Below are 27,455 nucleotides of genomic sequence, written 5' to 3' on the forward strand. Positions count from 1 at the left end.
AAATACAAACTAAGGCTAGGGATGTGGCTCAGTGGTTGAGTGCCCCTGAGTCCAATCCCTGGTACCCTCTACCCCTACCCCCCCAAAAAGGAAGGTTTATCCTATATAAAGTGATAAAATACTACAGAATTACATGTATGGTGGAAAGTGGTGTCTGACCCGTTTCGGGAGGGGCTTGGGCAGATCTGGACTCCATTGCAAATGACAACTGGGTTATTTAGCAGGACTGATTATGGGATGGATTTGATACCATCAGGAGAAAAACTTAGTGACACTAAGGAAAACCCTTTAACTAGGTGGTTTAGCATACTAGTTTGTTTTTGGTGGCACTGGGAATTGAACCCTGGGGCACTCCACTACTTAGCTGCACTCCCAACCCTTTTTAAATTTTTTTATTTTGAGGCAGGGTCTTGCTAAGTTGTCCATGCTGGCCTTGAACTTGCGATCCTCCCACCCCAGCCTCCTGAGTAGCTTGGATTCCAGGCATGCACCACCACGCCTGGCAGCATTACTGTGTCTTACCTATAAAATGCACCCCAATTTCCTCAAGATAAAGGGGTGAACTAAAGGTGGGGGATTGAAACAGACCCTTTGAAATTAAAGCTCTGAATAGTTTTAGCTCCCAAACTTCCTATCTTGGGTGGGTAAGTCTTTGCTGTAGCCTTCACATATTAACCTTGTTATGACAATCGTCAAGGTAACAAATGTATAAAAGAGTTGTACAGTTGCATTAAATCAGTAGTTTTTAGGGCTGGGTTTGTGTCTCAGTGTAGAGTGCTTGCCTAGCATTTGGGAGACACTGGGTTTGATCCTCAGCACCACATAGAAGTAAATAAATAAATAAAGGTATTGTATTCATCTACAACTAAAAAATTATTTTTAAAAAAATCAGAGTGCGTTTTTAGATAAGTAGGCCATGTTGTGATCCAAACTTCTCTCAGGAGTTCCAAGATAGAATTTTCACTTTTCACTTTCTCCCAGATGTGGTGCTAGTTCTCCATATCTCTTAATGTTTCTTTCAAATAAATTGGCACCAAACAACCCCAGTGAGAGACAAGACCAAATATTCCTGTCAAGCAAACCGTTCAAGAAAGAACTCCAGCATGCTTTCAGAGATGGCCGAATTGGCTTAAAAGCCCCGGACAACTGGAAAGGAAGGCTGAGCATTGGCGTGCACTGCTGGGAAGACTAGGAAGCAACCAAACTGGGCTCACGGGTTCCTAAAATTAGTTCATTTTTCCATTTCAATCCAAGGCAGCAAAGACAGTCGGTGCTGGCTAAGGAAATGGAAGTAATCCCAAACACAAAAAGTAAGTTTCAAAGCTGCAGAGGCATCCCTTACCGCTTCTCTCCCCTGGAGTCAGCTACCCACGGGCGATGGGTAGTCCTGCTAGAGTCGCCACTCTGTTCCTGGCAGACAAGCCAGGGAACCTGCCTGGACCCTGTGGCCACATTTAGCTGGCCATCCACATAAATAAGCAAAAGGAAAGGAAAAACGAATTTAATGCAGTTTGATCCAACTGGGAGAAGCAAACAGCAATTTCATATGGCTCAACCCCATACAGTGTGTCATCGCCCTGCCCTGGCGTGTGGCGGTTAGTGAAAATGCCTGTGCGAGGAGTGAATCAGTCACATGAACTGACTGTGGAAAATGGTCACCAGCGTCCAGATTCCTGACACCCACCACATCTCCTTCCAAGAGCCCACCAGGATGTCCCCACTTTTGTTTTCCTTTAGAGCCAAGCTTCCTGGAAGGAACGCTGTTGGAAGAACCCCGGAGGGAGCTGCTTCTGGAGTCTGGCGCTCAGCTTGTGCAAGGAGGCTGAGGAGCTGGGCTTTGGCCTTTGCAGTCCCACCCAGATAAGGAGTCAGGCCTGCTCCCTCGCAGATTGAAAATCATTTCTGAGAGTGATTTTCTTTTTCTTTTGGCAAAACTATACTTAATCTTATTTGTTTGTTTGTTTGTTTATTTATTTATTTATTTTAGTGCCAAAAATGTGTGAGAGCTTTCAGGGAAACCATATTGAGTGTCAGTGATCCCAACAATGTATAGAGAATGTCTGATATTTTGGATTTGGTAGGATAGAAAAACATAAGATCAAATGGTCAAAAGGTTGAGATAACCTTATGTGAATATTTCACTTCAGCCAGAGTTTTGGGGGGCTTTTTTTTTCTACAGGTTACTTAACCCCTGAGCTACAACCCCATCCCTTTTTATTTTTTATTTTGGGATAGGGTCATATTAAGTTGCTGAGGCTGACCTCAAACTTGCAATCCTCTTCCTTCATGAGTCGCTAGGATTGCAGGTATGTGCCTCCATGCCCAGCTTTTGGCCCTTCTTTTTAAAAAATATCCCACATATGCAAAAACAAGACTTCCAGAATGTTTTCTGATGTGTAGTTAGCTAATCCATGTCAAAGGGTTCTGTAGCCTCCAAGGAAGACTCTGTTCTCTGTGTTCCCCCAGAAATTTTAAATTATGACTTCATTCACAAAAATTAAAGGCATTTATAAAAACAAATAAACATCAACTATAAGAAACCTATACATTGTATCTGTGGGACTCCCTGGTAAGCATGCTAACTCCGAGAAGCTACCTGTTTTGTTTTAATGGTGTCAGCTGTGTGTGTGTTTGTGTGTGTGTGTGTGTGTGTGTGTGTGTGAGAGAGAGAGAGAGAGAAGGAGGAGGAGGAGGAGGAGGAGAGGAAGAGAGAGGAGGAGAGAGATGTGCAGGTAACTCAAATGCCTTCATCTGTAGGTTGGTGACAGTGGGTTGTGGAGTGAGATCAGGGTACACTAGAAAGCAGACAGACACCACTCTGGAAGATTCTGGCAGAGACTTACAACTGCTGTTTCCACATCTGCTTGGCACGTGGTTTCCAAGCAATGTGGCAAGCCTCAAAGAGGAAGTGTCCCTCCCTTGACTCAGCCCATCATATATTTTTTAATCTGGGCATTCCTTCCCTTGATGTAGTTCTCTGAACTCTGACCCAGAAGAAGGGAAGCATTGTGACCAGCCAGTGTCATTTAAGGAACTGTGCACTCCTGAGGCCCCTGGTTTCCCCTCACGTGCCCCTTTCTGTCCCTTCTCTTCTCTGTCCCTGTCACCCACGATCATGCACACAGAGCCACTGTGTTGCATTCCAGGGTCCACTGGGAAAGGGAGCAAAGGAGTGAGGACAGATGCCCTGTGGATTATTGGTGATGTTGCAATCTCAGGGAAAGTTGGGCACCAGCCCTGCCCTTGACAGCGGCAACACTGAGGCTCTAGGGAGACACAGTGGTGTTCTGAAAAGAGCTCTCTCGACCCTCTCGTCGGTCCTCTTTCTAGTTTTACCATTTGAGAAGCACAGCCCTGTCTACCCCAGAGCCTCTGAGTTCCCATCTCCACAGAAAGACAGGGATGGGTCCCTCTTCCCTCATGTGAGTCACATACTGCTGGGATTTGCAGGAGCTCAGAGCCATCGGTAAGCATTTCACACACTGGTGCACATTTTAAATGCACAAACTCCATGCTGGCTCACCTCACCCTGTATATAGGCCTTGACTGTCAGAGTTTTCGAAAGACAGGCTTGGCCTTGCTCTGTGCCAACTATAGCTTCTAAATTTCCATTCCTGGCTGCCACCAGAGAACACGGTGCCATATAGAGTCACGCTGCTTATCTGCAAAGTTCAGTCTAATATTTGCTCCATGTCTCTTAGAATGTTGGAACATTTTATTTTCCTATAAGCAACTTCCTATAGGAAGAAGGGGGCTCAGGCAGGAGCCTGTAGTCTGGGCTGGTAGTTCAGAGAAGGGGTTCATATCCCATCTCTGCCACTTACCAGTTGGGTGATCTGGGCAAGTTATTGAACTTCTTTGTGCTTCAGTGACCTCATGTATATAAGGAGAGACTTATAATGCCTGGCAGAGAGTAAGCACCCAACAGATACAAGCTTTGTTGTGTCGTTCTTGGAGAAAGGGCATTTGTACCTGGGGGGTAAGCATCACAGGATCCAAAAAAGTGGCTTCCTGCTTGTGTGCCTGCAGTGAACCCAGGCAGTCGGTGGGTTGGGTGCCTTTCTGGATTAGGGAATTCAGAGAGGGATTGGACAGCTTCCCTTAACGCCCTCAGATGGCTCTCTGCAAGTATGCCCCACTCATCTGTACAGATTACAGCCCAGTCCCTCCATCTGCAGAAGACCCACCTGCGTGGAGACAAGCAGCTTTTAAAAGCATTTTTCCTGCATTCCTGAAACACGCGGTGATGCGCTTGGTCCCTAGGCCAGCGTCGCCCCAGCAGACTGTTGGTGGCTGTGGCTAAGCTGCCTGGGTTTCACAGGGCTGACAGGGCGGCCAGCAGGGAGCATGGAATGTGCAAGGCTGTTAAATGTCACGTCTGTGGACTGTGTTGGCAGGCCCATGCCGCGCTCCACAATAAACCTGTCACAACTGCCTTGAGTCACTGGGTCCTTTATTTCTCATCACAGCCTTCTGTGGCCTTGTGTTCTCTTGCCAGCAAAGAATGGAACGTTCACACACACACACACACACACACACCCCGCCCCATGCCAGCTACTGGGTTTTTTTCCTAAGCAGTCAGTCCTGCAGCTTGGGTAGGGACATGTGTGTGTCTCCCCAAAGCACCCGCCCCAGAGCAGCTGCCCCCAGCCAGCTGAAAGACTAGGAGGCTAATTCTGCACCCCCGCCTCAGCCGCATGCATCCCAGGCGCCTCTCAGGGCCTAGGCCTTGGATGCCTCTGCTGTTTGCCAGGCCTCTGGCAGAGGAGGCAACACCAAGGAGGCCTCTTTGCTCTCTGGAGCATTGCCGTGGAGTTTTGAGGCCCCGAGGGAAGGCCCCACAGTTTGAATCCACCATAACAGCCCTCCACTGACTTGGAATCCAGTAGGAAACCTCACCCCCTCCCCAAGGGGCAGAAGCTTATCTGCCAGTTCTCTCCTGCCTTTTTCCTCCCCTTCTGCTGAATCAAAGGTTCTGGAGACTGGAGGGGCTCCCTCTCCTGCTGCTCCCTGAAAGTCATGGCCCTTGCCTGGAATCTAAAACCAACCTGGCAAGAAGATCTTTCTCAGCAGAACATAAGTAGACTGCATTTGAGGAACCTGTCAGAGCAAGAAGACACTGACAGACAGGCCAGCAGTTATTCCAGCCCATGATGGACAAAACTGGACAGAGTCCTTTGAAGATCATGGGAAGGAGCGGTCTCAGCCCAAGAAGCAGCAAGTGCTAAGGTCCTGGGGCCACCAAGCCACGCCTGCTCCTCCATAAGGAAGGCACAGATCTTCTATCTGGTCTCTCTGCATCCATGCTCATCTTCCAGTCTCTTCATGTTCAGGCCATGTTCAAAGCTGTTTTAAAAATACAACTTCTGCTTAAAATCATCGAGGAGAAGTCCAATTCTTGGAGTATAAAGCCCCAAATCTTCTAGTTGGTCTGCAGTACCTTGCCTGATTTTCCCCTTTCTCTGGCCTCTTGCCTCCCCTGTCTTTTTTTTTCCCCCCTATATTGCTCAGTTTCTAGCACAGCTCAGTGGTCACCTCTCGGGAAAGCCTTCGCTAGTCCCAGGGGCAGTGGTTACCGCTCCGAGCCCCATGTTCTTTCTAGTTCTGTCACCTTTTGAGTTGCTGGGATGACCATTCACAATAGTCTAGGCTTTTGTGTCCCCAGCAGTTTTTCACCAGCCCTCCTGAGAACTCTCTTCCACCTTGCAGACTACTGCACGGAATAGACCATTTTTGTCACAAGTTGGAACCCACTGTGCCACCCTGGGCTCATGTTGGGAGGCAGTGAGGGGTGGGCAGCTAGCGATTCTGTGACCCAGTCTCCGCAAGACCCCTCTTCCTCTCAGGGATCCTGTGTGTCACCCATATAGTCAGGGGGTGACCCATAGGCACTTGGGCCAATGGACCCCTCAATCACCACAGGCTCTCACCACCTCCCAGGGTACCTGCATCAGATTTAAGCCTCTGGTGCACCCCAGCCAGGCATGTCCTCACCCTGTCCCCCCACCTCTTCTATCCTCCTGCTCTCTCTGCCACGTCCTTGCCTTGGCTCAGCTCTTCCCTGAACTCCTCATGCCTAACAGTGAGTGGACGGAGAGGCTGATGGGTAAACACGTAGATTCTCCTTCGTCCCTCATTACGCTGAGCTCCTTGGGGGCAAGGCACGTGTCTCTGTTACATCCCCGTTGCGGTCTCCACAGAGGAGCTGTGGGTGTGACTCAGTGGTAAAGCACATGCTTAGTGTGCCCGAGGACCTGGGACCAATCCCCAGCACCCAAAAAAGACCACCCCAGGAACAGCGCTCACAACAGTGCTGGACCCTTCCTTGTAGTCGACTTACTGTGGGACCCCGTCTCCTTGTCGATGGTAAGTCAGCCTCAGGGTTTCCCTGGCACACTTGCGTGTTCCCTGTGCCACCTCACTCCGGGGGAGGCTACTCAAGAAGTGTTGGTGGTGGCCAGTCCTGGGTTGCCCTCCCCTGTTCCCCAGCGAGGCTGTGGGTGGGAGCATTACAAAGTCAATGTGTGTGGGGAATGCGCCATTGTTGAAAGAAGAAATACTCATGAGAAGATCTTAAGGCAGGAAATGAGCTTTTTTAGAGAGGGTGGGAGCAGGGAGTACCGGGGGCGTTGAACTCCAGCACTCAGCCCCAGCCCCAGCCCTATTTGTATTTTATTGAGAGACAGGGTCTCACTGAGTTGCTTAGCATCTCACTTTTGTTGAGGCTGGCTTTGAACTTGCAATCCTTCTGCCTTAGCCTCCCTAGCTGCTGGGATTTCAGGCGTGCAACACAGCACCCGGCAGGAAATAAGCTTATTAATCTTATAAATTGTGTTTCATTATTCTGATATCCACCCTACATACTACCTGTTCATGCGCTTTTTGGTTTTCCGTCTCCCCCACTAGAAAGGAAGCTTCCCCAAGCAGGGACCCAGGGACCCAGGCACATCTCCACAGGTGCTGCAACCGAGCAATAAAAGTCTTGGGCTCAGGGCGTCTCTTGTGTTCCAGCCGGGTCAGTTTGCCAAGGCCGAGAGAGAGATCAGGGGCCAGAGTATTCTTAGACACTTCTGAAGACAGTCCCTTTGGGAGGGAAGGTACACTGTCTGCACAGCCTCCAGAGGCCGTCCTGGGGTTTCTCAACCAAGGATTGTTTTTGGAGAAGACCCATCTGCCTGGACCCAGACTGGTCGCTGCCAGCCCCAACAGCCCTGAGCTCAGAGCACCAGGAAGCTCCTGGGGACAGAGTGGCTGTGCGCCCTGCCAGGCCCACCCTTTGAAGAACTCTTGTGGCTTTATTTCCTGAGACTTCACAAGCAAAGGTTTTAGTCCTGATACAGGAAGTTGCCACACATTGCTGGATTCCACTGTCCCACCCACAGACTGAGGACATTGGGGGCATTGAGTGGAGTGACCTTTGAAGCCATCACATAGAGCTGGGGGTCGATGGTGGCAGGGCGGACTCACGTGCGGCTGCCAGGGCACCTGGAGCAGAGCAGAGGGATCTGGGCTCCAGGTGGCAGATGGCCATGGAGGGATGACATTCCGTGGTCACAGCCATCAATCAAGCCTCTTTGGCCAATTGCTTGAGTGGCCTGCCATGGGCTGACTTCTGCCGAGCATTGTGGCAGCCCTTGTGCTGAGTGTACCTGGCCTGGCCTGGTTTCCAAATCTCCCTTCCTCTTCATACTGGGTTCTGGATTTTCAGGCCATCTCCCCCATGATGAGTGGTCCTCTGGAACTAGATAGGAGCTTTACAAAGGACAGACACCTGGGTCTCACGGGTGGCAAGTCAGATTTCATTGGTCTTAGGTACAACTGGGATTGTAAAAAGCCCCATGGATGACTCCAATGTGCAGTTGTACTCTAGGGCCACAGCCTCTTCCTCCATCCCACACAGGTTGCCACAGTGCTCCTCCCAACACAGCCCAGCTGCGCTGCTACCTGCGGCAGGCCAAACAATGGCTCCCAGGATTCACATGTTGGAGCCCAGATGCCTTAGAATATAGTTGAACTTGGAGATAGTGTCTTTTAAAAGGCATAAGTCAAAATGAGGCCTAGGGTGGGGCCTAATCCAATCCGACTGGTGCCCTTGTAAAAAGAGTCTGGATGCACAAAGAGACTCTGTGGATTTGCATGCAGAGGCAAGATTGTGTGAGAAGACACAGTGAGGAGGTGTGTGCCAAGGTGAGAGGCTTAGGAGAAACCAGCCTGCTGTCATCTTGATCTCAGACTTCCAGCCTCCAGACAAAGTGATGGACGTCAGTGGTTTTATCCACAGACTGTGGCACTGAACCCTGGCAACCCTAGAGTGGGGAGTGGTGACGAGGATCATGGTCCGTGACTGCCGCTGGGCTGTGGCTGAGCTGCTCCGGGAACTTTCAGTGCATGGTGTAGGACAAGATTGCCCAGTTGCTATGGTGATGCCCTGCAGGAAGAGGTTCTGTGCAAGGCATGGAATCGTATCAGTCTTGAACCTGAGTTCAGACACCAGCTGCGAGGGATAGGGAATTATGAGCTCAACTAGATAATTATAATTGTTTGACAGTGCTTCACCCTTCAAGCCTGCCTGCTTTGAAGAAACTTTCTCACAGAAAGCCTTTTGATGAGAAAACCTATATAATAAATGTGCTGAGCTAGCTCTTGGTCACTATTCCTCCATCAGAGGATGGTGTCCCACCTGGTCCCAGCTTTCTCTCTACTAGTATTTGTCTTTTCCCCCATCACCCCTTGCCAGTTCCTAAGGTTTGGCCCTCAGGTCACGACACCCCAGCACACTGGTGGGCCCTGGGGTCAGCTCCCTGTTTATTAAAAAGACTTTGTCAACTTCTTTAACTTCTCTGTTCCTTTGTTTCTCTTCATCTGCTCCATGAAAGGTGACAGTAGCTACTGCAAAGGATTGTGGGTGAGGACTCAGTGGGTATCTATGCAGGGGCCTGGACCTGCCAGCTCACTGTGGTAGTTGGGACTAACTCATTTTTCACTATCACCCCTGTGTCTGCTTCCCTCCTTACATCTGTCCCCAGGGCTGCAGGACCCCACTCTGACGCCCTTTTGATCCAGTTGTTCATCACCACTGCCCACCCACCCTGATATTCTCCTGATGACATCTGGCTTGGTCAATTTCCTGCTGCTACAACAGAATACCTGAGATGGGGTGATGCATAAAGAAATCCCTGTGGCAACAGTGCTGGAGGCTGAGACATCCAAGCCCCAGGGGCTGCATCTGGTGCAGGCCTTCCTGCCGAGTCATCCTTCGGTGGAGGGGTGGAAGGACAAAATGGGCACACAGAGGGAAGGGAGTTGGACATGTCCTGTATCAGAAACCCACTCCTGACATGGCCCCCGGTGAAGGCAGCGCCCTGGGGACCCAATCGCTCCACCTCTCCACATCTCTGCAATGGGGATAAAGCTTCCAACACGCGAACTTGGAGGGATGCATTCAGCCATAGCAAAGTCCAGCTCATATTCTTCCTCCTCTGCAATTATTCCCACACCTCCCAGTCAAAACCACAGCCTCCTCCCTGGTGTTCCAATAAAAATGTTCTATCGTAACACCTTAACCTACCTGCCTTGTGTTCTTAAAGGATTTGTTGACAGCATCTACAAAGGATACCTAAAATCCTGCAGGATAGGGCACATGGAGAGCAGGAACTCAGCAAGAAAGGAAAACATGGGCGGTGACATCAACGGAGCTGAAAATGAGCTACCAAATGCACGAAGGGAGCCCAGAATCCAGTTGTAAAGCCATAAACAGTGTGCTCTCCCCCCTCCCCCAACATCATGTTCACGGCAAGTGAAGAGATGATTTATCCCTGAGAGTTCAATTTCATCACTTCCTAACAGCCGCTAAGCTGCCTGGTAACCCGAAATTTATGTGGAAGCCACATTGGAACTCTTAAGCTTCTGGGTTCAGATAAACAGACGCCGGCAGAGGGACCCAGCACAGGGATGCGACGGGTCTCCAGAACAGGCCAGACTGGCATGCCCAACCCCAGTGGAACAGGGGCATGGGGGGCTTTGGTGCCATGAGGTGCCATCCCCACCTCTCCCCATGGGCCTATGGGCCCATCAGCTTCTCTAGACCCTGTGAAAAAATCTAAGGATCTGCAACCCTGGGTCCCAAGGATTGATCACAACTTGCCACCATGCCCTTTGAGACGGAAGTCAGCCTGGGATACCCGTAGACTGCAGTTCCCCAGAGGGTTAGGACCTGGCCCACCTCACCCATCTGAACCCCAGTTCCAGCACAGATGCTGGCTCTCTGCAGGAACACACAGCGTCGTCTCCAGGAAACTGCTGAGTTTCAGACGTTAGCCGTGGGGTGGAGGGCAGTGGTGCTGGACCAGAGAACCTTCTTCAGGTTGTGTCCACGTGGGTTTCATCTGCTCTTCCTAAATGACCCCTCCCCCCACCACACACACACCACTCTGTCTAGGATGTTGAGGAGCACTCAATTCCATCAGTCTTTCCAGAAGGATCTGGTTCAGCCCTGGGGGACATACACTCACCTGCAGGAGAGACTAAGACCCTGGGGCCCCCAATCTCCATACTCAGGTCAACTCTACAGATGGCCTGCAGTGTAGACAGGAGCTCCAGAGCCCAATTAACAAGTATTCTGCTGATACTGACCCAGGGCCATTTAGTGAGAGGACCTAGGCTGGACGTCCCCAGAGACGGTGTATCCTCTCCCTTAGAATCAAAAACTCTTGCCATGCTTCCCTATCACTGTCTCTCCTGGTCCCGTCAGAATCTTTGTCCACACTGGGGGATTGCGCCCCAAGGTACTTCACCATCAAGCTACATCCCCAGCCCTTTTTTGTTTTTTTAGTTTGACACAAGGTCTCACTAAGTTGCTGAGGCTGGCCTTGAACTTGAGATCCTCCCTTCTCAGGCTCCTGAGCTACTGGGATTGCAGGCTTCATCCCTCCTCCTGCCACCACACCCTGCTCCCTGCAGAATCTTGTCCTGGCATCATGACTGTATAACTTTGCCCTTGCCTGCTGCCCCCTTGACTCCCATAGGATCTCTGTGTTCACCTGCCACCTGGGCTTCACCACATAGCCTCACCCTCGGCACTAGGGAAGCCCAGCACAAGGAGGGCCTCCCCCAAGGAGCCTCCCTCTCAGAGCAGAGTGTCCCACTTCACTGAGTTCCTGCCCTCCCTCAGCACAACTCAGTGGCCTTTCTTGCTATTTTAAATTTTCCTATCAAGTCTTCCCCAAGGTCATGAGTTTCTCTGAGGACAACAACAGTCTCTTTCTTATTTCTGTGTCTCTTGGACTTCATAGGAACTTAATAAATATTTATTGACCAACTCATTATATGTTTTGGCTCTTTCATAGCAAGAACCAGGCCTGTTTATTTGCTTTGCCCAATGGCCAGCTTGCTCTGGGGCCAATTTGGTTTTCAAAATTATGCTCCTTATTGGGAAAGATAGGTTAGAGGTGAGGAGGGGAGTCACGGGCACTTTCTACCCTAAATGCTTTGGCATAGTTTGAAACTACATTGTGCTTGTGTTCATGTATTACTTTTGTAGTGAAAAGATTTAGGTTGCTCTTTGGGTATAATTAATATTGTATTCACATGGGTTTCAATGTGATCCTTTTTTGTATTAGATTTTGTCCATACGTTTCTCCAGTCTTCCAAAGGTATCACAGTTCTATTTTGTAAATGTGTTTAAGAAAATGATACAAAATCTAGGCACATATATTAGGAATTTTATGTGGGCTATAATGGGGGAACATTTTTAACTGCTCACAGTCATTTGCAGTATTATTTCAGCTGTAAGTGGGTTTCAGCTGAGACTCCTTCATCCCTCCTTGACCTCAGTGGAAAATCCTTTGCCATCCTCGATCCTCTTGCTTTTCGCTGGGCAAGGGGGTGGCCAGCAAGCCATGTTTTTATCCTGGTACCCAGAGGAGAGAAGGGCCACTTCTCTCCACCCCTAAAGAAAACTTTTTTTTTTTTAATTTGACTCTCTTGTTTTTCTAAATGTTAAATTTTCAAAAGAAAGATATTTTGAAGTTCAAAATGCCTTTTTCAAGACTTTCATGGTTCTCTTGGTCTGGCATTCAGCAGCCAGAATTTTTTTAATTTTTCATTTGTTCTTTTTAGTTTTACATGACTGCTGAATGTATTTTGACATATACCAACAAGAATTATTTTTTAAACAGCATCACATGGGTCAGTTCAGTGGTCAAAAAGGTCATTCCAAGTCAACATGGTTGCTTGCTGTGTGATGTGGAGAAGAATCTCCCCACAAAATCTTTGCCTTCATTGTGCTCTGGGTCCTGGAGAAGCCATCAGGGCCATCCCCCTGTCTCCAGAAAGACTGGCAGTCAGACCTGCATAGGGTGGAATTCATTGGGCAAGCAGGCCAGACCCACCCAGCACCCCAAGACCTCTCAGTTCCACCAGCTCCAACTTGGACCCTGCAGGTGTGTAGATTGGACGACCAGAACTGTCCCAGGCCAGAGGCTGTGCGCAGCCCTCCTGTCCAGCCTGAATTGGCCCCAGGTAACTAGGATTCTGGGGCCAGTGGCCCAAATTTTCTCTGGACCTGCTGCAGTTGCCCAGGCTCTGAGCTTTTTCAGAACTTGAACCATGTAAAACTTAAGACCTAGAAGAACCGAGATCCAAAGCAAGTCAGTGGTCTTTATGCCCGACAGGTCCTTGGTTTTCCTAGGTGTGTCTTCCAGTCCCTCACTCCTCCTTGTGGGTGCAATCCCGGTCTGGTTGTCAGTTTCTAATAATGTCAGTGTTTCCCGATGGAGTCTATTAGCATGTAGGGTGGGTGATATCCTGTCCTGTATATTGCAGAATTTCCTGTCCTGTTCCAGCCTGCCGAATTCCAGCAACCATCTTGTCATTAGGACAACAGGAACACAATGGCCACCCTGGGGAGTGGGGGTGCAGTTCAGCCCTTAACCTGGTGGAGGGGCGGTAGTACCAACTTCAACCTGATGGGGGCAGTACCATCTCCAGCTGGGGACCACTGCACTCCAGGGTTGTGAGCTGTGCTCCAGAGGGCAGGCATCTCTCTTCTGTCCTGAATCCCAGCACCCCACACAGCTGGTTTCAGACTCATGGTGGCACATCAGGAAGTGTCTGTGGGAAGAATGCATAAGATCTACGAACCTGATAAAATGGTGCTCAAAATGTGCATGTGTGTTACGTGTGTAGTACATAAGAGCTCATAGCACCCATCTCTAAGAGAACTATGATCTAAAGGAACGTTTGGGAGACCAGGCTAGCTAGTGTCCTGATGTTTGCGTCACTGCATGTGCCACTCACAGTGTTTGCAGGGTAAATCTCGAATTCCCTCTCCGTGTCAGCATTCTGATATCCCTGGGGGAGGGACCATCCTGAAAACTCCCCAGCAAACTGCTTCCTTGAGGTGCACACCCCAAATTCTTGAGCTGAATTTCACCCTTGAATAGAAATGCCCTGACTCCTGGGCCCTTTGACTCATTCACAGGAGAGGGGTAAACGAGTGCAAGAACTGTACATGTCCCCCGTCCCCTGACTCCAATTCAGGAGTATTTCCTGGGTGCCTTCCCCAAGAAAGAAATTAGGGAGTTCCCTTAAGTTCCTCTAACCCAGAGCTCACACAGCAGCTGGGCAGAGCTGGCTGAACTGAAGGAACGAGCAGTCAGGCCAGCTTCCTACCTGAGAGTTTGCTACCAAAGCAGCTGTTCTCATAAAAGACAATCAGAACCCCAGACAGGAAGAGGTGGGTCACACAGGCGGCCAGGGAGAGGGCCCAAATTTAGAGGCATCTGCAAAGGTCCAGAGTTGGCTCTGAGTGAGGTCTGGGATGGAAGGGCGTGGAGGGTGTTAACATAATGATGGCTCATTCCTGCTGCCTGTCCTGGGATGTTCCTGCCCAATGAGGGAGGCTGTGCATCCCCAAAGGGCCATTGGCCAGGGAGTGAACAGAAAGCAAGGACTGAGCCAGCCCCAGAGGCAAGAGCATTTGCCAAGAAGTTCCTGGTATCATTTGCCTTAGAGGGGTTGTTCAATTTGCAGAAGCTTCCAGCATATAGACTAGCTCAGTCCTGAGTCCAGAAAAGCCCGTTGGGGGAGTTGGAATCTCTCACGAACCCTTGGTAAACCAGAGCAGGCTTCTCAAACTTTGGTGTACTTAAAACAATGACCTGGAAAGCTTGTTAAATCAGATTTCCCAGGCCCCACCTTGAGGTAGTCCACTAGGCAGGGGCCTGGTCATTTGCATCTCTAACAAGCTCCCAGGGATGCAGATGCTGCTGGTCCCTGGACCACACTTTGAGAACCGCTGGCCTCAGGCAAGGACTTTCTCGTGTCTACCCCTATGGGGAGTAGAGAGGATGAGAAATGAAAGTGAATGGGACTCAGCTGGCCACTCCCCACCTACATCCAGACACCTCCCACTCTATCTCAATCTCTGGTCACACATGCGACCTCTGTGATCCATACAGACTCTTTAATAAAAAGAAGTGGGTGACTACTGGCCTGAAAGAGGTGGGCCCAGACCCGCATGCAGGGTATTCCCTAAAACCAAGCTTCCCTGACCCTCAATGCTGTGCACCTGGGGTTGGGGCAGCCTCTACCCATAAGCAGTTAATGTTCCAAGCAGACACAACCCCAAATAAGCTAAGTGAGCCGAGTCCAGGGCTGGCCCACCTCAGGACAGTGGAGTAGCTCATGCCCTTCAGTAGCCTTGGCCTCAGCACAGGCCCTGCACGGAGCAGTCGGCCGCTGGAGGTTGTTCCTGTCTGCAGACTTGCTGCTTAGCTTCTACAGGACTGGGCAGTGGCCTTGGCCAGTAGAGTTTTCTCATTTCTATATGAGTACATCTCACATCAGATCCATGAGGCCCCCAGATCCATTCGGAGCTCAACAGAGCCACCTCACCCTCCAAAAACCAACCTTGGTAGAGCCACAGGCCCCCCTCTGCTGGGGGCCAGTAGTGCCACCTGGAGTAGACTACAGCCTCTGGTCCTAAAGTCTCAGTCTTCACCACTGCCGAGCTGAGAGTCAGGGAGAGCCCACCTCCCTGCACCTCGGTTTCCTCATCTGTATAATGGGAGCGATTCTAGAATGACGCAGGAACATTAAAGGAAGTTATCAGCGTAGAGCTGTTAGGATAGTACCTGGCATAGAAATGTTGGCCAATTGTTACTAGGTCTTTTAAGGTTATTTTCTTATTTTTTGATGAATCAGAGTGTTTGTTTTCTAGGGGTGGCATAACAAATGACCACAAACCAGTGGCTTAAAACAGCTGGAATTTATGGTCTCACAGCTCTGGAGGCCAGAAATCTGAGTCAAGGTGTGGGCTGGGCCAGGCTCCCTCCGAAGGCTCCAGGGAACATCTGCTCTGGCCTCTTGTGGCTCTGGCAGCCCCTGGCACTCCTTGGCTTCTAGATGCATCACTGGATCTCTGCCTCTGTGGGCTATGGTCAGGTGGCCTTCCTTCTGTGTCTCTCTAACCTCTCATAAGGACAGCAGCCATACAGGATCAGGGTCCACCCTCATTGTGAATGTCCCCATCTTCACTTGATGGCATTGGTAAAGACCCTCTTTCCAAATAAGGTCACATTCAATGGGGCAGGGGTTAGGGCTTCAGCATATCTTAGGAGGGTGCAGTTCAACCCCCAGCCCTGCCCGACTGGAATGAGGCCACAGGGGCTCAGCCACAGGCCCAGAGCATAGTCATTGCAAAGCCCTGTGAGTTGCTCCAGAGTCTGACTAAATGGTCCCAAACGGTTGTGTCTTCCAGGGTGTTCAGACTTACATCTCTTGGATATGTTGACCCCCACTGAACGAAAGCGACAAGGGTATATCCACGAACTCATTGTCACAGAGGAGAACTACGTGAATGACCTCCAGCTGGTCACAGAGGTACTGGCAACTGGGGATGGTGGCGGGTGGGGGGGGCACTGCAGGAGGCGGGGGCCCTGCTGAGGAAGCCTGTGTCCCGATTCTGATCCTGGGACACCTTCTGATTTGTGAGGAGCACATGGATAGCAAATGCCAGGAGATCTCACCCGGGAGGAACCGTCTCTCACTGGGACTGACTGAGTCACACCCACAGAGGGGCAGAGCTTGCTCATGCGAGGGCATACAAGTCCCAGAGGCGCTGGTGGAAGGGGGCTTGTGAACTGTGAGTTGGGAGTCCTGGCTGTAGTAAGAGGAGTTGCAGCTCAGCCACCAACTAGTTGATGTCATAGAGCCAGCCATGTCACTCCTGGCCCTCAGAGCTGGCATCTGAAGATGGTGCCCATCTGGCTAGTCTCTTGAGGTGTTCCTTGTGCTCCATAAACCCCTGATAAAAATCTGTTGCTGAGCATGAAGATGTGTCCTTCCAGGCCTCTGTGAGTCTCCCGGGCCTGGGATGATGCCTCAACTTGTATGTCCTCCCAGAAGAGTCTTAGCCAGCCCATCTGGAAAGATGGGGCGATACAGAGTTGGGCACCCCTGTTGAAAGTGTGGCCTCTTGTCCTACACATAGGAAGACACCATTGCAGGAAATGGGGATTTGAAACATGCCATAATAGTTTGGAACCCTACCCCTGTCATCAAATGTGGTAAAACCATCTCATCTGGTAGTCCTAGCATCCTGGAGAGACACAGCTGGGTACTCAGTATTGAAGGAGTACAGGGAGGATTGCAGGCCCCCAAGGCTGCATGAGCATATAGGCAGTGGCACAACTTCAAAAGAGTTGCCTTTTCTCAAGACATTGGACTGCTGTTATACTGTCTAAGGTGTCCAGGATGTAAGTGTCACCCCCTTAGATATGGCACCTTTGAGCAGTAGGCAAGATGCACATCATGGGTACTGGCCTGAGATATGCCTGGCTCAACATAGGCTTAAGGATTCATTCAGAATAGTGTCCCCAGGGATCACAGGCAGCCTGGGCAAGTTTATTCCAAAGACAGGCGGTACCCATCCCCAAACAACTTCAGAAGTGCCCCCTACTCCAGACAGTAGGTAAGGACCTCCTCGTGGATAGGGGGTACCGAGAGCCGTGATTTACTGCAAGTTACCTAAACACACAGAACTTGGGAAGGGCAAGGTCACTCCCTTGTGACCACCTCCTGGAAGTGCTGGCTGTGTCTGAGGCCAGCCCAGGACGCTGGGGAAAGAGCAATGAGGTTCGTCCCTGAGGGCCCCACAAGTAGCCCTGCTTATTAGCAGAGCTACTGCCTGAGGTTGCTTCCCTCCCAATGCCCCAAGCTCCTGTGGGAAGCAGCAGATGCTGCACGGGAGTGTGAAGGACAGGCCTGCGCCACAGCCATCGTAAGCCCCACTTCCCCACAGGGCCATCTCCTTGCGGTGGGCAGGCGAGACAGCTCTGCCTGCCTACATGACGTTGTGCTGGCCCCCAGCTCCTTACCGGTGGGGCTAAACCTCACCCTCCCTCCTTTGTAAGACCGCAGACTGGCCGGGCACCCCTCCATCTGCTGCAGCACTCTGCAGGAAGGTGGACCTTCCGGTCGGCTGCAAACCACAGCCCCTTCCCTGGCTCCAGACAGACCCGTGTGCGCGAGTGTGTGCAAGTTTTGAGCTAACTGTTTGCTTTCTGAACCGCTTCATTTTCTGCACCTGTAGATCTTTCAGAAACCCCTGATGGAGTCTGAGCTGCTGACAGAAAAAGAGGTTGCTATGATTTTTGTTAACTGGAAGGAGCTGATTATGTGTAATATCAAACTTCTGAAGTAAGCCTTTCTTCTCTAATCCCCAGCCGCGCCGCCTCCGGCCCGCACACTAGCACTTCTGTGTGGTCCCCTCGTGTGTCCCTCATGCATGCCACCCTGTGTCACTCTGCCTTTTTTGCTTGTTACTACTCACAGGCGCCATTGCCCTCTGTGCCCACCCTCATGCTTTCCGGAAAAACGCTTCATAGTCATTGCGGGGAGTAAGTCGCCAAGGCAGCCTCGGTCCTGCTTTGCCTGTGGGTCCAGAATGTTCAGAACTAGGCCAGTTCTGACTGCTGACCACTGGCCAGCTGCATCCAGACAGTCCCCAGCCCCAAGGCCTTCCCTGAGACCCAGGTTCCCAGGGGGTAATGATGCTCTCTCGAGACATTGTTGGCTCCTGCACATGGAAAAGGGTGCAACTGTCCCCTGTCTAACATGACCAGAGTTCCTCGGGTGGCCTTGAGCAGCTGGCCTAGGGCCATTTGTATTTTAGTCCTATTCTAGTCTGCAGAGGCAGCTGTGGGGCTAGGAGTCGAGGGACCTGGGTTGGGATACAGTCTTGCTGCTCTTCCTCTGTGAGCCTTGGTTTCTTCATCTATAAAGTGAAAGGACTGGGTCAGATCATCACAAAGGTCCCCCCACCCCAAAACCTAGAAAACCAAAATGTGTGTCCATCAGGTCCTCATTAGAACTTTCGAGAACACAGATTAGGTCCTGACCTCTGGGGCCTGTGATAGAGCGGCTGGGAACAAGGGCCCCCTCTCCAGGCCTGAGAGGGAAGTGCAGCCACCCCAAAGCCCATGTCCATACCCCATCTCCATATTCAGGTCATCGGGAAGCCACTAGTTCCTAAATGTTGTCCCCACATTGTTTTCGTAAAGTAATCTCAGGGCCCCACTTTCTTGGGTATGTGTTTGGCAGTGGATGAAGGGATGAGCAGGGAGGAGTGGGCAGGTGACATGAATAAAGGTACAGAATGTCTGCTCACTCTGCTCTGGAACACAAATAGGCTCTTAGAGAAAGTCTTTCTGTTTTCCTCCTCCAGAAGGATGCTGTAGAAGTGTTCCAAGCTTAGGATGGACCTCAGACTTGTGCTCACATCTTGCTATTGCCTCTGGCTGTGTGTCTTTGGGCAGGTTGCTTAAAGTCCCTGGGCCTTGGTGTTCTCATATGTAAAATGGGGATTTCATTAGTCTGTATTCTATTGCTATAACAAAAAACCTGAAGCTGGAAACCTTATTATTTTTTTTAAAAAAGGCTTATTTAGCTCACAGTTTTGGAAGCTGAAAATCTCAGATCTGGTGGTCTCTTCTGTTTGGCCTCTAATGAGGAGGGCCTCATGGTGGGAGGTATCACAGTGACAGAAGTGTGCGAGGAGAGAACACACAGTGAGACAGGAAGCCAGAGGGATTCAGGGGCCAGTCTCGCTCTTTTGTAACAGCTCGTTCTGGGGGAAACTGACCCAGGTCCTGTGAGAGCTGTATCGATTCCCTCCAGTGACCTCATTACCTGGCACTAGGCTCCCCCTCTCAAAGGTCCCACTCAGTACTGACCCTTGCCGTCACCTGGGTGGAAGGTGTTGATTAATCATGAGCCTTCAAGTACTAATCTTAAAATTCTGGAGACACATGGTTTTAAACAAATGAGCTCTGTAGGGGCCAGGCCTGTTAGCTCTGACCTGCCTAATGGCCCTAAAGTGGGGACTGAGAGTACTGTGACGGCGAGGGAAAGAAAACTCAGAGAGGCTGATTGAATTTCCCAAAGTCACACAGGAGGTGGGCTGTTCTATGTGTGGCACTCAAGGTCCCCAAAACTGGGGATTCCACTCAATCACTTCCCCCAGTGAAGCAGGAGTCACATGGCCTAAGTTTTTGCCAGGACTCCAGAACCTTCTAACTTCTTTAGGGCAACTACCTGGAAGAGTAACGCCCATCCTGTGTTCTAACCCCTGTGTGGCTGCAGCCACCGTCCCTGTTTTGTCTAGGATGCAGGGCCATTGAGAGGAGCCAGGAGGTCCTGTGTACAACTGGCACACTGCCCATCCTGGGAGAGTGAGCTGGGTGCTCCTGGCCCCTCTCCCATCCCAAGGCCCCCCGCTCCCTGTCGCCCTCTCCTGATTGACTGACTAGCTAGTTTGGATTCACTGGCTTAAGTTTTCTTCTTTTAGATAAATCTTGTATTTAACAGGAGCCTTCTGAGGATCTGTTTTTTTTTTTTTTTTATTCATTCCAACATTTTATGATGAACTACTTCAAACCCAGAGAACTTGGGAGGACTCTAGGGTGAGCACCTGCGTGGTGAATCGCACAGCGGACGTTTTGCTCACTCGCTTGGCCGCATGGATGTGATTTCTCCATGCGACGGAGCAGCCTGATGATGGGGAGCTCGGAAGGCTCCGGCAGCCTGCAAGAGGGAGGCCATTGGGATAGAGGGGACTTAAGGTGACATTCCTGGAAAGCCACCAGCAAGCTGCCTCACAGCTGCCATTCCTGATCCAAGGCGCAGGGCACGCTGCTGGTATGTAGGGGAACCACCAGAGTCAGCAGATCACTAACTAATAAGCTGTAAAAGGAAAATAAAAGGAGGTCACCTGCAAAATGTGCACCTCCTGCCACCGAAGCCTCTAGTGGACATTAGAGAGAGGTCGGCCTCTTCCTGGTGAGGAACGTGCCTCTAGAAAGCCGGGCAGTGCAGAAAGAGCCAGAACCTTTTTGAATCCAGAGCCCGGGCCCCTCAGGCAGGGGTCAGGGAGACAGCAGAAGGGAAGCGAAGGTGGGTGGGGGCAGTATTGGACCTATTTTTTTGAATCAAGGAGTCTTGGGAGGGGTGGAAATAGGTAAGACGGTAGAATGAACTGGACGAGAGTTTCCTACGTGCATAGGAATCCGTGACCAGTGACTCCACGTCAGGCACAGCCCCAGGAGGGGAAGTTATTCTCCATATATGTTTGGTGTCTCAGATACACTCTACCGTCACGTGTCACTGCAAGGGACAAGTTAAAAAAAGGAGAAAAAATAGACTCTTTCCTGCCCCCTTGATAGAAGGAAAAGAAAGGAAAAGAAAAAAGGAAGGAAGGAAGGAAAATAGAAAAAGGGGAAAAAAGAAGCCCAAGAACTTCTCCCCCCCAAAGTGGCTTTCTTAAAGTCTTTGAATCACCTTCTTTTGAACTTAAGAAAAATGACAGCACTTTATTTCGTTCAAGCAGAAAATGAAAGAACAATAAAATCTGAAACCATATCTTAGTGGCTGCGACTGGCTGGGAGGAAGGAGGGGAAAGGGGATCGTCGGGCTGGGTGTGGACAAGAGGAGACTGTGTGGAGATGGGGGAAGGAAGCGAGAAGGGAGGTCCAGAGGCTGAGCGTGGCGTGGAGAGACGGGGGCCACACGGGGAGGAGGGAGTTGTCCCCACCACAGGCTCTGGGGTCAGACCTGGGTTCCAGGGATGCCTCTGTCACGTGTTCACTGTGTGACTTGGTCCAGTCACTCCATTTCCACGTGCCTTGGTTTCCCCAACAGGAAGTGTGGCTAATAATTATTCGTCAGTTTTGCATTACTCTAATGTAAACACCCGAGATAATCAGCTTAAAAAGAGGAAAGGTTTACTTTGGCTCACAGTGTGGAGGTTCCAGTTCACCGTCAGCTGGTCTCGTTGCTTGTGGGCTTGTGAGGCAGCATGTCACAGTGAGAGGTCAAGAGAGCTGGGAAGCAAAGAGAGACAGAAAGTGGGTGGGGTCCCAATATTTCCTTCAAGGACGTGCCACCAATGACCCAACTTCCTCCAATGAGGCCGCACTTCGTCCCAGTAGCACCACAGGCTGAGAGCCAAGCCTCCAACAGATGGGCCTTTTGGGGACTTCTTTTAATCCAAACTATAGCAGTAGTATGCATTTATTAAAAGTGTTTAGCACATAGAAAGCATGAATCCATGTTAGCTCTTGATCATGCACAGCCCGGAGGCTTAGGCACATTCATGCATTCTGCAAACATCCAGTGCTCTGTGAGGTGTTGATCAGCTTATCCATTCCCTTGGCCCCTCACACTTCTCATCTCTAAACTTTTTCATGAAATGGCAGATCAGCTCATCAAAGGTCAGATGCTCTGAGGACTGTGGCTACAACCACAGAGTCATATGACCCTAGGCCTGATAGCACCCTCCACTCCTCATAAGCCTGTAAGGCAACTGAACCCCACAGGGGCAAGGCCCTGGAAAGTCCAGTCTTGATTTCAGGCCTGCCTCCTGGTTGGACAACTCGGTCAACCCACATGGGCCTCCAGAGCCTAGCAACCAGCCCTGTATACACAAGACAATGACAATGTGCCTATGAAGTTTCTTTTTTTCTCCCCCACCATTCAAAAAGGAGGGAGAGGGTGAAAATACTTTCATTACCTTGTAGAAAAACTGCTCCTCATAAAAAAATGATGGAATTGCTTCCTGCTTCTATTCACAGCAACTTTATAACATGGTTTTGGGACACTTCTCCCCCGAAATTGTTAGTGATATCAGCCTTAAGCAAATTTCTGCAAGGAGATTCCACACCAGCCCCTCAACGGGCAGTGTCCTTTGGGCTATCCTGAGGACGCCAAGCTGCTACTTCTCACACCCCGGCAGCCAGTGCTGACCTCTCCCATGGGGACATCCACTGGAGGTGGAATTACTGATTGCTCATATAATTTATTTTCCCTAAAGTCTCATTCCTTAGTTTTCTCGGGCCTAGGAAATTTTCTTTACCCAAAAAATGTGCAAGGAAGAAAAGAAAGTGATCCCAAATTTTTAAAGCCTAATGTTAACTGCAGAGCCTCCTTGGAATTATATAGCCCTACCCATATCTCAAGGGCTGCTCCAATATGACCATGGAAGTGGCCAAAGGAATGCATAGGGACATCCTCCCAGCCTCATATGACAACCCTACCCCACCATTCTGTTCCATCCACCCTGTGGTCACTCGGGCAGCTGAACAATTCATGGCCTTGTGTGGTGTGGCCTGACCTTGGAGTACATTGCTCTCCTTGCCATATAGAAGCTCAGCATCTTCCAGAAGCTGTCTTAAGAGTTCACGTATTAGGTTGGAAGGATGGATGTCACAGTCCCGGCAGTCTTGGCTTTGAACACTCACTTTACAGGTGGACCCCAGAACAAATGCTTCCCAGTCCTTCGAACGCCTCTTCTTGGCTTTTGGGATGTAGATTGTTTGGGCTCATTGGCCCGTTGCTATAGTAAAAGACTTCTCCCTTCAGAACCCTTAATCTGGTCAACCTCAAATTAGCTATAAAGCAGAGAATGGCAGAGATTGTTCAAACCATTATGATTAATAATGAATCTTAATTTTGGCAAACATAATGGGATTATTTTTTGTGGTAATTGATTACCATCTTCATTATGTTCTGTGTAGTCTAAAAATATGTCTCCCCGTCCCCAGGTGACAGAAACTTCCCTTGGGTGGCAGTGACCCCAGAAGTAGGCTCATTGCTCATGCCCCGCCAGCCTGGGCTTTCACCACAGATGATCCTTGAAGCAAGACATCCACTCAGGGGTCCTGCCCAAGTTATCAGGGAAACGATTCCATATTTCACCACAAGAAGAAAAATGGTGGCAAATAGCCACCATGCCAAAGAAAACGCCCCTGCGACCCCTCTCCCTAGCGCTAGACTCATTTCTTTCTCTGTTCCTTGTCTCCCAAATAGATGCTTTAGTGGCCCTCGGGTCTGTGCCCCTCACACACATTCCGTTTCTGTACCACCTAGAAGTGTGCCGCAGTGCTGTCAGGCAGCGCGAAGGCGGGGGCTCACCTCCCGTGTTTCCGTGCAGAGCGCTGAGAGTCCGCAAGAAGATGTCTGGGGAGAAGATGCCCGTGAAGATGATCGGGGACATCCTGAGTGCCCAGCTGCCCCACATGCAGCCCTACATCCGCTTCTGCAGCTGCCAGCTCAACGGGGCTGCCCTGATCCAGCAGAAGACGGACGAGGCCCCAGACTTCAAGGAGTTTGTGAAAGTAAGGGGGCCAGGCTGCGCCTCCACGGTGGGGATCACGGGCCACTGGGTGTGAGGGCTCATCAGGGTCTGCAAACATCTTCCCAGTGAAGGCCAGCAGGGGTTGAAGTCTCGCCAAGCAATCAGAGATTGGCAGTAGCTGCAGCTGTAGAGAGGTGTGGCTGTCACCCAGGGGGCTGGGCTCAGCCCTGGGCCTGGAAGCTTTGAGCGTCTTCAGAGATCTGCTTCCTGGGCATCAGTGGTGTTTCTTTGAAGGCAGTTTAAGTCTTTCACCTCATTCGTTGGACCTGGCAGGGCTCGGGTTCCCCTTCTGTTAATGACAGCATCCTCAGTTCCTTGCTGGCCTCTGCCCTTTGCCTGCAGAGCTCACCTGCCAGGGGTCCCAGTGGTGCCCCTTCTCCTTCTCAGTCGCTCTGCTTGATGGGCTCAAGCTCTGAGCAACCCACACAAGTCACAACATGGGACACCATGACCTCTCCTTGGGACTGGCAGGGTCCTAAGAGCCACGTGTCCCTCAGGGGACATTTGGGGAGGTGGTGCCAATACTGCTAGAAGTTCCCACCCTGGGCTTGCAGTCCTGAGACTTGGCATTAACCAGAGTGGGTCCCTGCTGGCCACACCAGTCATTTCTCCAAGGGAAAAATAGGACAAGAACAGTCACTTCCATCAATCAGGTTCATTATGATTAATAAACAACAAGATAACAATAAGGACAACTGGTATACCTTCAGGGGGCAGGCCATTTCTCACCTCCCTGAGAATTCTGTGTTAATCATCACTGTGAGGCAAAAGTATGGCCTCTTCCTGGTCATAGCCTCACATAAACTTCCTGTTCCTTCCCTCTCCTAACCCAGTGTTAAACCTCTACATTAAGTGCTTAGATTTGCTAGCCAATAAATGAGACATTCTGAGGTCACTCAAAGGTGAGAAATGGATAAGAAGTAGACTGAGCCAGGCATGGTGGCACACACCTGTAATCTCAGTGACTCGGGGCTGAGGTAGGATGGTCACAGGTTCAAAGCCAGCCTCAGCAACTTAGAGAGGCTCTGACTCAAAAATATAAAATAAAACTGGCCTGGGGTTGTAGCTCAGTGGTAGAGCGCTTGCCTACCTTGTGTGAGGCACTGGGTTCGATCCTCAGCACCAAATATAAATAAATAAATAGATAGATAGATAAATAAAGGCCCATTGATAACTATATTAAAAAATAAAATAAAACAGGCTGGGGTGGGGCTCAGTGGTTACATGCCCCTGGATTCAATCCCATGAGCCAGAGATGGGAAGAGATGCTGAGCGGCCCGGTCTGGGCACAGGCAGGATGAGGTCATCATTGGATGCACTTGAACTTCAGGGAAATGCTGACAGAGCCCAGGGTGAGGGGCTTGTTGTCCCTCCTCTCTTCATTTCTCCTGCCTCATTCCAGCAGGAGCTTGGCACGCCTTTGCCTTCTGAGAGGCTTTCCGGGAACAAAGGTGTCCTTGGCTGGATGTCAGGTCTAGATGCTGACCGTCCTCAGGCCTCAGCGCACCAGCAGGTCACAGCAGCTGCCTGTGTCTACAGCGTGAAACCAGAGCAGAGTCTTGGGGAGATAAGTCACTGTATAGCCCTGTGACTGGAAGACAAGCTCTGATTTGGGGGGCAGAAAGACTCTCTTCCACCAGACAGGCTCACAGAATTGACAGAGTGGTGCAAGGAAAGGGGCGGGATCTGAGGGCAGAGACAAATCACAGGCCCCGAGACTGAGTCTTGGCCCCCAGGTCTCTCCCTGCCCAGAGATGCGGGCTGGCTCTGCGCAAATCTAGATGAGATTCAACCCTTCTGCTTCTCCAGGACTTGGGGGAGTTTTTTGTTTTGTTTTCTTGGTACCAGGGATTGAACCAGGGGCCTTAATCACCGAGCAACATCCCTGGCCCTTTTTTATATTTTATATAGAGACAGGGTCTCTATGAGTTGTTTAGGACCTCACTAAGTTGCTGAGGCTGGCTTTGAACTCACGATCTTGAGGAAGATTTTTGCTCTGACTGTATGGTCTTGTGATTCTTCTTCTTCTCTGGAGTTGTGTAAAGTTGTTTTAGATATTGGAAGAATCTCCTCTCTGAGCAGGGAACTATGTATCCCACAGAAGATATGCTGAATCTAGAGGGCGGGGCCTAACCTGGGGTATGGGTCATACCTGGGGGTCTCCCATTCTATCTCTGGAAACTGCCTCATCTTGGACCATTGTAACTGGTCAGGCCCTTCCAATCCCAGGTTCCGCAGCTATCATCCAGATAAATGAGATAATGGGTGGAGAGTCCTAACTGACATTAGTGTCGATGTTACTGACTTTGGACTTTTCAGATTTATGAGATACATTTAAACAAATCTCTTATTTCAGAGATTGGCAATGGACCCTCGCTGTAAAGGGATGCCACTGTCTAGTTTTATACTGAAGCCTATGCAGCGGGTAACAAGATACCCACTGATCATTAAAAATGTAAGTACCCGTCTGACCTTTTCAAACCGAGGAATGCCTTCTCAGCATTGGAGAGCACTGGGATCTTTAGCAGTTTCCCCAGCCAACACACCTGATGGTTGTGCAGAATCCATGTGCCAACAGGGTGTTGGATCCATCTGCTTGGTAGCTCAGAGAAAAGAAGTTGGTTTAGCATGAAAAGAATTCATGACATGCAGCCTTCACATGTGCTACCAAGTGGCTTTTACCTTCTAAGCCAGAAAACGAGAGCTCAGTTCTTGGTTCTCTTCCTAATGTGGGGCCCACTGCCTCTGTGCTTTGATTTTCCTAGCAGGAAAGAAGGAAACATGATTCCTGTCACCATCTGCAGAAGGCCACCGTGAGATACTCTGTGTTGATGTTAGACAATCGTTTTTCTCTTGTCACTTCAAGAAAGCCAGTACCATAATAACAGAGCAAAATCAGGGATCAGTGTCCTCATGTGTAAAATGAGTGGACAGACAAAGGCATCTCTGAGCCTATGATTCTACAACCACAAGAAGTGTATCTCCTGAAGAGAGGTTTTAGGTCTGTTTTTTTTTTAACCGAGAATGATATCTAGAAACCCAGATCTGGGCACTGGTGTGCTCATCACGGCTGGGTTGACATTGTCTTTGGGCCTTTCAGGACAGAATTGGGAAATATATATATGTATATTTGTACATAGATATTTGCATATACATATATTAATTTCCAAATTAGTTTATCTATGTATATTAAAACCCACAAATTCACAGTTACCCCCTACTGTAATCCAATACCACAGGATTTATTCCAGTGTTCCCCTTTCTATATACTCTATGAGACACCTGGCTTTCAGGGTTCTCAACAGGTTGTATATTTGCTCAACCTCCACGTACTTAACAAATCTCCCTCCCATATACGCCGTCTCCACAGTGCAGCCCTATCTCAGCCCCACAAAACACACTTCAGGCACTTTGGCTGAGTTAAATAGTTTTGAAAGCTTCTTTCAAACTACTGTTTCCTTCTTCCCAATTCCACAGTCACTATTTAGTTAGTTCAGTACTTCTCTTTATTTCCCTCCGTGTGTAATTGCAAATCAAAATTGGAAATATCCTTTTAAAACAGGTGTTCTAGATCTAACCAATGGGGAGGAAACACAAAAGCAAGAAAAAAACTGAGAGGCATAAATATTAAAAAGGAAAAAAACTCACAAACTGTCATTTTCAGAAACAAGCTAGCTGCCCCCCAGAGCATCTAAGAGAATGAACTGGAAGCTGACTGAACTCAAAGAATTGAAGAAGGCAGCAAGGCCTCAGGTGCACACGA

General features: G+C 49.9%; 1 protein-coding gene across 8 annotated transcripts in view; it reads left to right on the plus strand.

Annotated features, from left to right (window-relative positions):
• The window catches only part of Itsn1 (intersectin 1), a 217,902-nt gene that overhangs the window by 167,631 nt on the left and 22,816 nt on the right, over positions 1-27,455 (plus strand). For 6 of the 8 annotated variants that reach the window (XM_058577266.1, XM_058577268.1, XM_046438908.2 and 3 more), the window contains 4 exons: positions 15,761-15,882; positions 17,594-17,700; positions 23,489-23,672; positions 26,049-26,147. In XM_058577266.1, the coding sequence (XP_058433249.1) occupies positions 15,761-15,882; positions 17,594-17,700; positions 23,489-23,672; positions 26,049-26,147 (512 nt within the window). Of the gene's footprint in view, positions 1-9,026; positions 9,564-15,760; positions 15,883-17,593; positions 17,701-23,488; positions 23,673-26,048; positions 26,148-27,455 lie in introns of those variants that run through there. The other 2 variants (XR_009226226.1, XM_058577271.1) reach the window with 2 other exon arrangements.

This window comes from Marmota monax, unplaced genomic scaffold (genome assembly GCF_021218885.2).
Source record: "Marmota monax isolate L192 unplaced genomic scaffold, Marmota_monax_Labrador192_F-V1.1 WCK01_AAM20220418_F8-fsc00125, whole genome shotgun sequence".
Lineage (NCBI taxonomy): Eukaryota > Metazoa > Chordata > Mammalia > Rodentia > Sciuridae > Marmota > Marmota monax.